The sequence below is a fragment of the Symphalangus syndactylus genome, chromosome 1 (assembly GCF_028878055.3).
Source record: "Symphalangus syndactylus isolate Jambi chromosome 1, NHGRI_mSymSyn1-v2.1_pri, whole genome shotgun sequence".
Classification (NCBI taxonomy): Eukaryota; Metazoa; Chordata; class Mammalia; order Primates; family Hylobatidae; genus Symphalangus; species Symphalangus syndactylus.
The window spans coordinates 131,119,804-131,134,257 of record NC_072423.2 but is presented as its reverse complement, the minus strand read 5'-3'; the positions used below and the strand labels follow the sequence as shown (position 1 = coordinate 131,134,257).

The following is a 14,454-nucleotide window of genomic DNA, read 5'->3' as shown; positions in this document are numbered from 1 at the left end:
TATTTCCCACTCTTCCCTCTACATGTTCTACTGAAAATAGCTCACTCACCTTTCCATTTTTGTTTGCACACCTTTTTTCCATAGTACTCCTTTTGCCTGAGCTGGCCTTGACCTCTCATCTCCATCTGTGGAAACTCTCCTCATCTTTCAGGGCTCTGCTCAGCTGTACTTCCCTACATGCCTTATCTGATCACCCCCAGCCTCTCTCATCTGCACCCCATCCATACCACTCATATGGCACTTAACACATATTGCTTTGTATTATAATATTTATGTATGTGTCTTGTCTCCAGGCACTGTGCTGGGCGCTTTACAAGCGTAATCTCTTTTAAATTTCACAACAATCTGATGAGGTAGGTATTATTAAACCATTTAAAAGTTGAGGAAACTGAGGCTCGAATAGGTTAAATAATTTGCCCAAAGTCACACTGCTACAAAGTAACAGAGCTAGAACTTGAAACCAGGTCTGTCTTATTTCAAAACATATGATTTCCACTGTACCCTACTGACGTCAATTCCTTTCCATCTTCTGAAATATGGTATGGGGGTTTAAGATGAAGAAGGAGGTCAACGTAGATTTTTTCCTTAACAAATGTGTGTTGAACAAAGAGAGTTTATTGATAATTACTGTATTCCTAGCTAGAATCGATTGGTTAGCTAGAATCTATGAGGAATTCAAGTAAAATGCAAGAAAAAATTCTTAAGTGGCCAGAACAGATAAGCATGGCATAAAAAGAATGTTCAAGACAGTTTGTAATTCAGGAGGGGCTAGATAGCATTGGTCTCTCCGAGCACCGTAGGAAAATAAGTACAACGAAAAAGAAGTAAATGTGCAGTTGACTGGGGAAGGCTTCCTGCAAGTCCCCAGGACTTAAACAATTTGAGATAATTAGTAGACTGAAGATGTGACTATCATCCTAAATCTCTCATGCACTAATAATATCTCGATTGAATATAAAGCTCACCTGTTTCATTCTGCCTGCAGTGCCGCATCTTGGATAAATTAGGGGAGAGAAGCTTAGTGTTCCTAAGAGGGAAATATAATTCCAAATGGACAGCTTTTACAACTGCCCTTTCCAGTGCCTGAGACCAGAGAGTTTCAGCTAAGCCCTAGACATCTCCATTCTGTGTTCAGCCTAAGGCCAACCTCCAGCCAGTCCTATGGCAGAGGCTTCATCCTGGGAAGAATTTAAACTTAGAATCTTTGTTCATCTTGACACCACTATCTTTTTGCCTCTCCCATGGCAAAAAAACAAAAACCTTTTTTCTTTTCTGCTGTTGTATTCTATTCTCATTTCTCAGTCCCCAGCTTGTCATATTATCAGTTGCATATTTCTTTAACATGAATGAGATTCTTAAATTTAAAGAGGTCATGCAGTTATCATTAAACATGTGTTCTCAGTGCACCTCCGTCAACTTCTGACAGTCATTTCAATTCTGTTTGCAAACTCCGTTTTAATTTATGTATGTTCCCTTTATACCAGTTCCATTCATATGTGGCTCTACACTTTTGTTCCTCATACCAATCTTCATAATAATTTAAAATTTATTATTTATGGAAATAATGCATGCAATCTAAGCTTGAAAGCAGCACGCTTTCATCAGGCCGTCTGTTAGAAGATTGAGAATTTTCTAACACATCAGGCCCTCTATTAGAAGATTGAGAATTTTCATGTCAATTATGAGCTAAATTTGAGGAATTCAATGAGCTCAACAAGAAAACCATCCTCAACCACAATGGAAACATAAAAAAACTCAAACAGGAAAGGTATTTTGTTTTCTTTAAAATGTCTATGGTTTCTTATCCTTTACAAAACTCTTCATAGCTCATCCACTTTTTTTTCTAACTTTTTATTTTGAAGAATTTATAGACTCACAGGAAGTTACAAAATAAATGTACAGTGACGTCCTGTTTACCTTTTACTAAGTTTCTCCCAATTGTTATATCGTAAGTAATTATAGTACACTATCAAAGCCAGGACATTGATGTTGATCTAATTCAGTTTTAAATTCGAAAAAAGAAAAAAAAATCCACCCTAAAGATAACTTGGACAGTTTAAATTCCATTCAACATTGTAAGCATCGTAAGTATTAACCATGCTGACAGTCCTGGTAAACAAAGGATGGTATGCCCATATGGCCACAGAGAAACTTTCCCCATATTGTTGGATATTGATACTCAGGTCTAATTTAATTCTTGGGCCAATGTCATAGCCGAAGAATGGAAAGGAGCCGATATCGGAAGACTTGGGTTGAAATCTGGTTCTGCCTCCAAATGTGTGACCTTGAGCAAGTCACTTGACCTTTCGAAGCTTCAGTGTCTTCATCTATAAAATGGAGAAAATACTCCTCCTGCCTACTTCATAGGATTGTTGTGAGGATCAAATGTGATGATGTACATGAAGGAACAAGATAGACTGAATCAGCACTCAGGAAGTTTATACTCTTTTCATAAACTATATCCAGTTATAGAGAAGTGTGCTTTTTCAGAGGTGGTCTTATTCCTAAAAACAAAACATAACTACCTCCTTATTAGCCATGTGTTCTAGAATTTTCTTCATATGCAAATGACCTCCCCTTTCTATCACTCTTGTTAAGATAAGAAATAGTAATATATCAAACAAGCACTCTAGACTCATTACCTACACACCCCTTAGGCATATGGTTTATTTTTAAATAAATACTTTTTTAAACATTTTCTTCTTTAAGATTGAATGCATTTTAAGTAGCTTTTATTTTTATCCTAACTGCAGGATTCGTTCTTACTTTTTTATCATGCCATGAGACGTACAATAGGTGTTCTTGACAATAGTGTGAAATTATAAGAATGTGAGGTTAGACAGTGGATGTTTTAAGAAATAAAAATGGAAATCATCCAAGCTGCATTGTTTCTTGGTATGTCTGAATATATAATATAAACTCCCAACTCACTGGTATATTCTGGTTTGTGGATAGTAAAAATGCTAGTCTTGGCAGTAAGGGTAGAGATATACATAGCAGAAAATAAACTTAAATCATGGAAAGTAATGATAAGAGTCTTTGTGTGTACTAAATGTTTTGGGCACCACAATAAAAACGTTAAGATTTGTTTTCTTCCCTCTTCATCCTATATACAGGCTGGCATGGCTTTGACCTATGACCCCACAGCTGCCATACAGAATGGGTAAGTAGATCACATTTTCTCTATTTTAATTGTGAATAGATATTTGAGTTCTGAATCAACACCAAAGAAAAATGTTAAAATTTGTTTTGCTCGTTTTACATCCTTAAACACAAAGTTTAAACCAAGCATTTTTCATCATTGTAATTTTTTTCATCCTATAAGTTATTCTGACCTCCCATTCTCACAGTGCCTCTGCCCACATTAAACCCGGTTCTCTCTCCCTCCCTCCCTCCCTCTTTCTCTGTCTTTGGAGAACAGGTAAAGCTAGGCTGAGAGAATAATAACTCTAGAGTTAGCTTTCAAACACTTTTTGGCGTGTGCCCAAATCAATTTATTCTTTCTTTCTGGTGATCAGGGGAATGGTAATGGAGGAAAGTCAAGTTAGTAACTCAGGTGATTGCATCTTTATTTTCATAAGCATCTGGAAATTTGTATCCACCTACTTAGAACAAGTCATATAGCTTAAACTTCCTCCTCTGAAAAACAAGTGTGGAACTACATGGCGTGGCAACTCTAAAATTCTGTGACTTCTAAATATCTTTCGTTGAAACTTTCTTCTTACTTCCTAATCTCTTTGCTTAGGCTGTCTTGTAATTGACAATAATTATTCTTTGGTTGGTTGCTTATTTCTTTTCACTGTCTTTTATTTTGGAATTCTCCATGGCTTTCAGTTGTCTGTCTTTCAGTCTCATTATAAAGGCCTCATTGAAGATCAACATAGAGGGTAGAATGAATTAAACTTCATTTTCTATTTTGTCAGCTGCCTCTAAAGAAAATCTGTGGGATATTGAAAGTATTTAAGTAATTACCTCTTATTCTTATATTATTCATTCAGGCAGTCATATATTCAGTCATTCAACAAACATCCAGTAAGTATCCCAGGCACAATGCTATGTTCTATAAGATTTAAAAAAACAATGTATGGTATGAGACCCTTTCCTTCAAGAGGCTCACAGTCTACTCGTCCATGAAAAAGTAAACATTAATGGTAGACTAGGGTAGGAGTATAGTCCTTTGTCCTTGGGTTGATTAAAATTTCCCTCTAGAAGTGAAAATTAAGGATACCTTTTCATATATCCAACAGGCATTTACTTATTTCCAACAAGGTGCTATAAACTCAGTGTGTAGAAAGAAGTAAAGATATGGAGAAGAAAGTCCTCTAGAATTATGTTATATAGTTGGAGATAAATAATTAACTCAAAAAGTAAAAAATAAGGCATTATATATTAAGTGATAGTGACTGAAAATAGATGTTATAATAGGAATGACATTTATTGAACACATATTATGTGCAAGGCACTTTGTATTTGTAATTTAGTGGCACATGGTTTCAAATGAATACATATGATTACAATTATAAATTTATATTGGAAATTTGTACAAAGGAAAATAGAAACAATAGTTCAAAAAATACCTGTATGCCCAGTAATTGGATTCAATAAATATTCATATTTTATAATATTTTACATGCATGCATATGTATGCACATGTGTGTTTTATATATACATATGTATCTACCTATCTAGAGTATGTATTATGTATGTATATACATATCTACTTGTCTATAGTATTTATCTATGTATCTACTTGTAAAATGTACCTTGTTGCCCAAGGCTGTATGCCAAGGATGAGGGATGCAGCAGTGACCCAGACATAACTTGTTTTTGCATTTATGAAACTTAGATTGTGAAGGATAGAAACAAAATAACAATTAACTTTTATATATAATTATGTAGTCAATTATTAAAATTGTGTTAAGCATTTTTAATTAGAAATATAGATAGTTTTTGCTGGACCATATCAAAGTAAAATTTAAACATCGTAATATTTCTAACTTCTTACATCTTCAAAAATAAAGACATTAGTCACATGATAAAAATGTCATCACAAAAAATGAAATCAGTAGTAATTTCAAAATATCATCTATTATTCAGATTATTTTTCAACTTTGTTCAGTTGCCCCAAAATGTATTTTACAGCTGGATGATTCTGAAGCAAAATCAAAAAGTCATATCAAAATATCTTATATGGATTATTTCATTTATTTATTATATTCTTTTGGGTGAGTGTTAATATCCGCTTTACAGGTAAGAAAATGAGGCCATGTAGTCCGAGGTAGAGCTGGGAATCAAATGCCAGTCGGTAACACTAAATAGAGCCTGCTGTCTTTGTCCAGCTAGGACAAAGGGAAGGCTATATGGACGCAATGAGATTTGGCATAGATTATCCAGGATGACTTAGTTTATCAAGGGTAGACATAGGGAAAGATGCTTATTGAGAAAGTGAACTGGTATGAATGGAAGTGGAATTTGTAGAGATTAATAAGCCAACAAGTTTTACTGGGGTGAACGTTTCTTGCGAAGGAGCTTAATAAGTTTAAAAAGTTGTTTTGGTGTCAGATTTGGAAGTTCAAGTATTTGGTTTTTACTTCATAAGCCTGGGGAGTAATTATTTTTTTTTTTTAGCAACAGAGTGGTGTAATATAAATAATGAAGACTATATTGGAGCAGGAAAATCCTCTTAGTAGGAAGCATCATTAAGAGGATATTAAAATAGTACAGTTATAGAAGTGTAAGAGTTTGTTCTGGAGTGGCCAATGTATGAATGGAAGAAAGAAACCAGAAGGAGAAACAACCTGAAGAAACTTTTCAATCATGCATTAAGCAAGTGACCATCAAACAATCCTACATTCAGGGTTCTCCATCAAGGGTTGGGGACATACTGGTGAATAAGACACACCCAGTCTTTATTCATCTACATTGTAGCAAAGAAAATCAACATTAAAAGTATTTTATTACTTATATACCATAAGCACCTAATGGTGAATTGCAGGGTGTTATGAATGGTCTAGTCTTGCTTGAGTGGTTAAAACTTCTCTAAACAAGTGATTCCTTGAGCTGAGCTCTGACAACATGTAATGACCAGCTGAAACTGGATGTTATATTTGATGGCAAAAGAGAAACAAAAGTGACCCTGTACCATCAGCAGAAAGACAAGGAAATAAAGTGAAGAAAGATGATGATATGGTTAGGCTTTGTGTCCCCACCCAAATCTCATCTTGAATTGCCATCCTCATAATCCCCATGTGTCAAGAGAGAAACCAGGTGGAGGTAATTGAATCACGAAGGTGGTTTCCCCCATGCTATTCTCATGATAGTGGGTTCTCACAAGATCTGATGGTTTTATAAGAGGCTTATCCCCCTTTGCTTGGCACTGATTCCTTCCTGCTGCCTTGTGGAGAAGGTATCTTTCTTCCCCTTCACCTTCTGCCATGATTGTCCATTTCCTGTGGCCTCCCCAGCCATGCTGAGCTGTGAGTCAATTAATCCTCTATTCCTTTATAAATTACCCAGTTTCAGGCAGTTCTTTATAGTGGTATGAAAACAGACTAATGTAGATGATATGCTCAATTTCAAACATGCCTGATTAATGTCTCACTAAGACTCACTAAGTCTCACTAGTACTCATTAAGACAAAAAAAGATCAAGAGTCAGTGGTAAATGTAGAACTGAAGTTAGGGAATAATAACTCGTTATGCATGACTTTAATCAGTCATTCTCTAATACACAATTTAAAATTCTACAAAGCATAATTTCCCAAATACTCACGCTTAATTATTACAAATCGATATAGAAAATAAATCAAGGTTTCAACTCCTAATCTGAGAAATCAAACGTGCACTTTGGGCAGTGCAATTTTCAAGGCAGCGAGGACAGCCTAGAACACAGTGAACATTTCTCTTTTTTCCTCAAAGCCTCCACCTCACATTTCAGGTTACCACTCCTGGACCATATTGGAGTTGCTGCAGGTACATCTGTCAACCTTAAATCACCTGAAATATGAAATGTCTTTATCTATACCTTATATTAACAATATAACATTGTATCCTTTAAACTATTTGAGCAGTTGCAAAAATGGTTCACCCTCTGCCACTACCCAGTTAGATATTTACAACAATGAATATTTTCCTCAAGAAACAAACTTTAGTTAAGATGCTAAAGATATCCAAATCAAGAGAGTTTATATACTATTATATTATCTCATATTATATTATCTAATCCCGTATCTCTAATATCATATAATAAATAATTTTAGTCCATTGCAATTGGGCATATTATCTTTCCTCACTTTATTTTCTTGTCTTGCTGCTAATGGTAGCACCAGTCCCTCTCTTCAATACTTCCTGGGCACCAAATATTTCTACCCACTTTTACTTATCTTACTCAGGGTTTGGTCTTTTCTCACTTGCTTTCTTCTCTCCAGTTGCTCTCATCTACCTCTCTTTCAGGAAAGAAAGTCTATACTTCAAGTGTGTAACTAGCTTCAGAGATCAATGACCTGTGGTTTAGCTTACTAGGTATTGCTACTATGTCATTGTCCCAAACTGAGGCCATTATCCTTATCAATATTTTGTAATACAAACTATACAAATTCAAACAAAACACACATATCAAATTTTGTTTTCCTTTGTTTTAAATTCCCTAAAGCCATTTAGGTTATGATCTCCACTCCTTTGGACTCTTTCTTATCCTACATTCTTCACAATGAAACTGGTCATTAAGATTTTTGCAATCTATATCTGATGTATATCTTCAACCCAGCCCTTCCTCCCTGCCACTGGTTGAATTTATTCAATTACCATTTCCTACCTATACTAAGCTTTTTACATCCTTTAATATACCTCCCCCCACAAACAATTTTCACATTAATTTTTGAATAATTTTTAAGCAAATGTAACTACAGAAATCACCAACCTACCTGGTTTAAAGTATTATGTAGCCTTTACTAACTACAGAACAACACTCAAACTTCCCCAGATAGTACGAACAGAACTTCATAATTTGGTAACTGCACCTGAACTGGACCGTCTGTGATTCTTGGAACATCCCATGCTATTTTTTACCTCTGTGTCTTATTGAACGTGGAATTGTCTCTGCCTGAGTTCCCATATGGTAAAATTCACTCCCCATGACCCCACCACCACACACATACACATGCACACACACCATATAGATATGGGTATCAGTAACTATGTAATAATATACTTTTTTAAAATATTGTTTTCATTTCAAGAACATCATTAAATCATACCAGGCAGAGCTAGTTATGCTATTAGTCATAAGAAAAACAGTTTAAGCAATGGTTAAGAGTGAAAGCTTCAGAATCATCCTGCCCAGGGATGCATCCAAACTCTGTCATTTGCCAGATGTGTGATTATGGACCCATTGTCCATACTTTAGTTTCTTCCTCTGTTAAATAAAGATAATAATATCAGTACCTTCCATAAGACTTTGTAAAGATTAAAGGAACCTGGTGTGGTACAACATAATCATCAATGTAAATGTTGACATTATTGTTGACCTATGTTTGGCCTTTCCACGATAGGTTTGACATTTAGTCCTTTTTATTAGGTACCTCTTGATACCCATATGTATAATAGTTCCCTGCTAGAATATAACTCAGTGAAGATAGGCACCATATCTTATTCATTTTCATAGACTGTTTAACCCAGTATTGTGAATGCTAAATCAGGATTAGGAAATGTGACAGATGACATCTGCTTGGCTCCAGCAAGTTGACATCAGGGAAACCATCCTCCTCCCCAGCCATCAAGTCAGTCTGTCCCCATGTAACATCTTAACCTAATTCTCCTAAAATATTACCTCTAGTTTCACCCAAAGCAGCCAAACTACCCATGAGTTTCTCTGTCTTGAGCGAAAGATGGAATTTTGGAAGGCTTGGACTATCTATTGTGTTGTTGGCAACAAAGCGATAGAAATTTTACATTCGGAAATTAAAGAAATAGGAGGATTGTAGCTAATTAATCTTATTTATTTGATACTTCTTTATGGAAATTATTTTTAAACTGTTTTGCTTATCTCTGGTTTCATTGCCTTTATATGGTAACATTCCCAGTAGTAGGACACCAGTAGAACAACCATCTCTATGCATGTGAGATGTCACACAAATATATACTGTTTCTTGAGTTAACATTGGGACATGTCGCTTAGAGGTGTGGAAGCTGATTTAAACAACTTACTCAACATACCAAGGAGCCTAACATAAGTGTCAAGTGTCCATAATAAAGTATATTATTCCTCATTCACATTGCTGTATTCAATTTAGCCATCAAATATAACTTACAGATAAGTAACCTAACAGGAAGATAAATATTACTGTAGAGAAGGGCCTGGTCCCATTTTACATAGAACACAGGGTATCCAAAGATGTAATTGCAACTTACTCCAATCCAGTTATTACTGTTCAACATTGCTTAATGCTGATTCACTTGAGGTCAATAAGCTTAACAATTTTTTTCAACTTTCTATCTATAGTACAGTTTAAAATTAGAAAAAAGAAAATGCTAACATCATATTAGGAACAATGGACATATATACAATTCTAATAGGAGATAGAATGCAAAACTATTGCGATTAAACCACAAAGTACTAAAAGACATATGTATATATTCACTTTTATATGTATAAAATGTTTCCGAAGGAGTACACAAGAAAGCACGATGGTGATTCTCTGGGAAGGGCCAACAGAGTAGTGGGAAATAGGGTGAGAGGGAAACTTATCTTTCACCATGTACCTTTTCATTTATTTTTTTCAAAAAGAAAAATAAAGCAAACTATTTCCATAGGACCGTGGAGGAGAGGCAGTTGTGTTCTGATAAGGAATTGGGAAGGCTTCTTGATAGTGCGGTGACATGAGCTTTTCCTCTTAGAGAGGTGCCATATCCTAGCTAAATGACATGTTTTGTGATCCTATGGAATCCTGTAACTGTAAACTAAGCCATAGGGCTTTTTTAGTATCTTAAGCAAGTATGTGTCTGAGTTGTAGCTAGTAGGTTAAATTGTGTAAAGAGTTAAATGGTCTGTATCTCCTAACCTTCACATTAATACAGAAACATGAAACTAAAAGACTCCCAAAGTTAGCTTGATTGTTAGCTAAGGAAGAACAAATAGTTCATAGCTACACCATGGTGAATCTGTGCTGTTTGCATTTAGGCAGTAGAAAATGTCAGTTCTGTCATCTGCCTGAATCTATCCAAGTTATCACCTAAAAATTAGATCAATATCACTTTTATCTAGGACTCTGAAGGGTAGAGTGAAGAAGTGTCTGTGTCAAAATAGAAGAGTAAAAATCTTAGTACTTTTTACTGCAGGCTAACTTACAAGAATAAAAATGTCCATTCTCTTAGAGCTATCTGGTAAAACTCTAATTTGTTTTTACTATTGCCCTATTGCTCTTTTAGCAATCCAATATGAAACTCCATCCCTTTCAAAGATGAGCAGGGGAGGTGGGAAATATTCCCTCCCATATTCAAAATCTCATCTTGCCTGTGCCCTTTTCATTGAGAGCTGCTGTATAAAAGCCTCTTGGATTGTTTTATTTGAATAAAATATATTCTTGGGGGAGATGTGAAAAAGAATGTTTTCTATAGCATTGGTTTGCTGGCTGCTTTATGTGGGCATTTGGTATTAAGCAATATGGAAACCTTATCTTATTACACTAGGAAAGGAATCTAATGTGAAGGATACGTTGGTATTACAATAAAAATGAGCAATAACTTATTAATCTTGTACTATTGTGTTACCCTGAGGATAGTATTCACGGTTCCAGCCCTAACAATATTGCCTGTGGACATGAAACACAAGTCAGTGCTGTTTATTTCAATATGTAAATAGGATTTGTTTTTTGTACAGTAAAAAAATTATACCCTGGGGTTATTGATATATTCATGTTATTTTTATTGTCAGTGAAATAAGATTTTACCATATTACTACTGACTGCCAAATCCCCTGAAGACGACTTTTCTGCAGGCAAAATAATGTCGTATTAGTGACCTAGATTTGCATTTTCTGGATTTCTGGAGGACAGTTGCCTTTAATGCCAAAGAACCAAGTGATTCTTTGCATTCCTTGAAAATATTAAGTTTTTCAAAGGCTAGCTTAGACTTCCGTGGATCATACTTAGTTAATGTCTCTTATCCACTTTGGCATTTAATATTTTGTTCATGTGAAAGAAACCCCAGAAGTAACTAGCTCATGTGCTTAAGCAAGGTTTCTCAATCTTCATGCTACTAACATTCAGGACTAGATAATATTTGTCATAGGAGCTGTTGTATGCATTGTAGCATGTTTAGCAGCATCCCAGGCCTTTACCCACTAGATGCCAGTAGCTCCCCCATCTCCTCCAGGTGTGATAACAAAAAATGTCTCCAGACATTGCCAAATGTCTGCTGGAGAGCAAAATCACCTGTGGCTTAGAACCACTGGGTTCAGTGTAAAAGAGGCACTTGGTATATACATAATGCTGTGAATCTTGGTGAAGAAGTAAACTTTTACCAGGAAAATAACTGGTTGAACAACTCATTCCCATTTTCTGCAACAACATTTGCAAGGCATAATGCATAATGCATATATTACCAAATACAAAAACATAAATTCACATGTTTAGAATTACCTTATTTTGTTATTCTGCCTAGAAAGTTCCCCAATAGCATGACATCTGCTTGAAGTATGTATGTATGTATGTATCTATGTATCTATGTATTTATTTTTAATGTGATGCCTGTGTGAGAATGTTTTCAAACCCTGACCATGTCAGAGACTGAGAAAAAGCTAAGAGATTTGGAAACACATTCTGCAGTTCTCTCCTTGGAGTCTGGCCTTGAGTATTTTCTTTAGATATGGTACCTCTGAGCCTCAGATGCAATAGTAGCCTCTCCTGCCATGGTTTAAGCAGGGGTTTCCTGTAAATTCATCTGGTGTATATTTGGACTTGAGAAGAGCTTATTTCAGAATACCGGAATTAGGAGATCAAGACGGTATGCCGATTCCGTTCTTCCCAGAACATTTGCAGTTCTAAAAGACTCTCTGACTTGAGTGGCAGTATTGGAATTTGCTGGGAAGTATGAAATGTAATTCTTGTTTGATGGATAGGATTAGAGCAGATAGGACAAAAATGCATTAAATTTTCCCCCAATGGTTCCTTTTGCTAGTATCCATTTACTTGGCTGCTTTCTTTATGTTTCTGTTCTCTGTTTTCCCCATAGAATTTCCTGTAAACTTTGCCTGTCAATCCAATCTTTATTGCTTTCATTTTTAATACTCCAATTGGCGCATTTTACAAAGTCGACCAGCCACACTAAAATGTAATGTGTGGTTTGCTTTGTCTGTACAAGAGGCTGAACCTGGATTTCTACCAGAAGTTAAACCACTGCACGGCGTATGAGGAGGACTGTTTACTGAGTGGCCTTGGGTGCCCCATGTGTCATTATGAGCCCCAAATACTGTTCACTGCCTCACAAATAAGATCTGTCAAAGATAAGAGCTAGAAGGAATTTTCAAATGCAAACCTTGATTTTCATAGAAAAGGACTGTCTTTTTTCTAGTTTCTAATGCCCGGGCACGCTTAGAAAGTTGGTATATTATTTAAGCTTCCACTTAGCATTTAATACGTGATATTGGACCATCTTCTCTGGGCTCTCATTCCTCAGCTTCCTACCTCTTTCAGGGACCTTTCTCCTATGGTCCTGCCACCCTCGTATTGATCTTCCTGTATGGTAATCACTACTGAATTCCATAAGCTGCTCTGCATTTATTCATTCATTCATTCAACATAGAGTTATCAAGTATCTACTATCTCCCAGGCTCTGTTCTAGACAACAATACTGATATACGCCCAACCCCCTTGGAGCTGACATTCTAGAATGAGAAATAGTCAATAAATACATTGTATTCGTCAGTTCAGGCTGCCATAACAAAGTGGCTTGATTGAGTTGGTGGCTTAAACACTCAGTTCTGAATGGTAGAAATTCAAGATCAATGTAGCCGATTCTGATAAAGGCTCTCTTCCCCTGATTGTAGATGGCTGCCATCTTTTTCGTTTGTTTGTTTGTTTGTTTGTTTGTTTGGTTTTTGAGAAAAGGTCTCACTCTTGCCCAGGCTGGAGTGCAATAGCACATTCATGGCTCACTGCGGCCTCTATCTCCTGGATTTAAATGATCTTCCCACTTCACCTCCCAAGTAGAAGGGAATACAGACATGCACCACCATGCCCAGCTAATTTTTGTGTTTTTATAGAGATGGGGTCTCACCATGTTGTTCAGACTGGTCTCAAACTCCTGGAGCTATCATCTTGTTATGTCCTTACACGGCCTTTCCTCAGTGTGTGCGTGTGAGAGAGCCTGAGTGAGCTGTCTGATGTATCTTCTTAAAAGAACACTAATCCTATTTCATTAAGGCCCCACCCTTATGTCCTCATTTAACCCCAGTTACTTCCTTAGACCCCCCATCTCCAAATACAACCACAGTAGGGGTTAGAGCTTCAGCACGTAAATTTAGGGGGTCACAAACATTCAGTCCATAACATATAAAAATAATTTTTTAAATTACCATTTCAGATAATGATAAGAGAACTACACAAATAAATCAAGAGAAAGGGATAGAAAACAACTGGGGCAGACATGGCAGTTGCTAATTTAGCTACAATGCTCTCTGAAAAAGGGACAGCTGAATGAGACCAGAAATGAAGAAGAGGCAGCCTTATAAAACTTTGGAGAAGCAAGCATTTTAGGTAGAGAGAATTTCAAGTTCAGTGTAGAGATGAGAGTGAGAATGATGAAATCACAGGACAGAAGAAAGTCAGTTTGGTTGAATCCTAGTCAGCTATGGAGAAAGGGTTAAGAAAACAATATCAGAGAAGTAGGCAATAGCCTGATGGTGCTAGCTGGTGCAAGGAGTGAACATTTGTTCACATTGCAATGGAAAGCCTATGGAGAGCTTTAGGCTGATTAATACACAAATACAGTATAATTTAAGTGACTAAATAGAGAAACTCAAAGGGGCATTTTAGAGTCTTACTCGTCTGTGTTAGACATAGTAAATGTTCAATAATTTTTTCAAATGGAAAGATGAATGTTTTCTTATATAGTAATTATCTTTTTTAAAAAAAATCAGGTTTAGTAGATGTAATTTACATACAGTATATTCACTCTCTTTAGTGCACAGTTCTATGATTCTGACAAACACATACAATCATGTAAACACCACCACGATCAAGATGTAGAACAGATATCTGCCTTCCTCAAATTCCCTCGTGCTCATTTGGAATCAACCCCTTCCTCCACCCCTCTATAGTTTTGCCTTTTCCCTAGTGTGATATAAATGAAATTATATAGTACATACCCTTTTGAGTCTGACTTCTTCCATTTAGCAAAATTTACTTGAGATTCATCATGTTGAATATTTCAGTAGTTATTTTCTTTTTATTGCTAAGTT

The 14,454-nt window shown here is 36.0% G+C and overlaps 1 protein-coding gene across 8 annotated transcripts in view; it reads left to right on the top strand.

Moving 5' to 3' along the window:
- Positions 1-14,454, top strand: part of RBMS3 (RNA binding motif single stranded interacting protein 3) — a 1,708,877-nt gene that overhangs the window by 1,572,820 nt on the left and 121,603 nt on the right. For all 8 annotated transcript variants that reach the window (XM_055284824.2, XM_055284857.2, XM_055284838.2 and 5 more), the window contains one exon: positions 3,117-3,163. In XM_055284824.2, the coding sequence (XP_055140799.2) occupies positions 3,117-3,163 (47 nt within the window). The remainder of the gene's footprint in view (positions 1-3,116; positions 3,164-14,454) is intronic.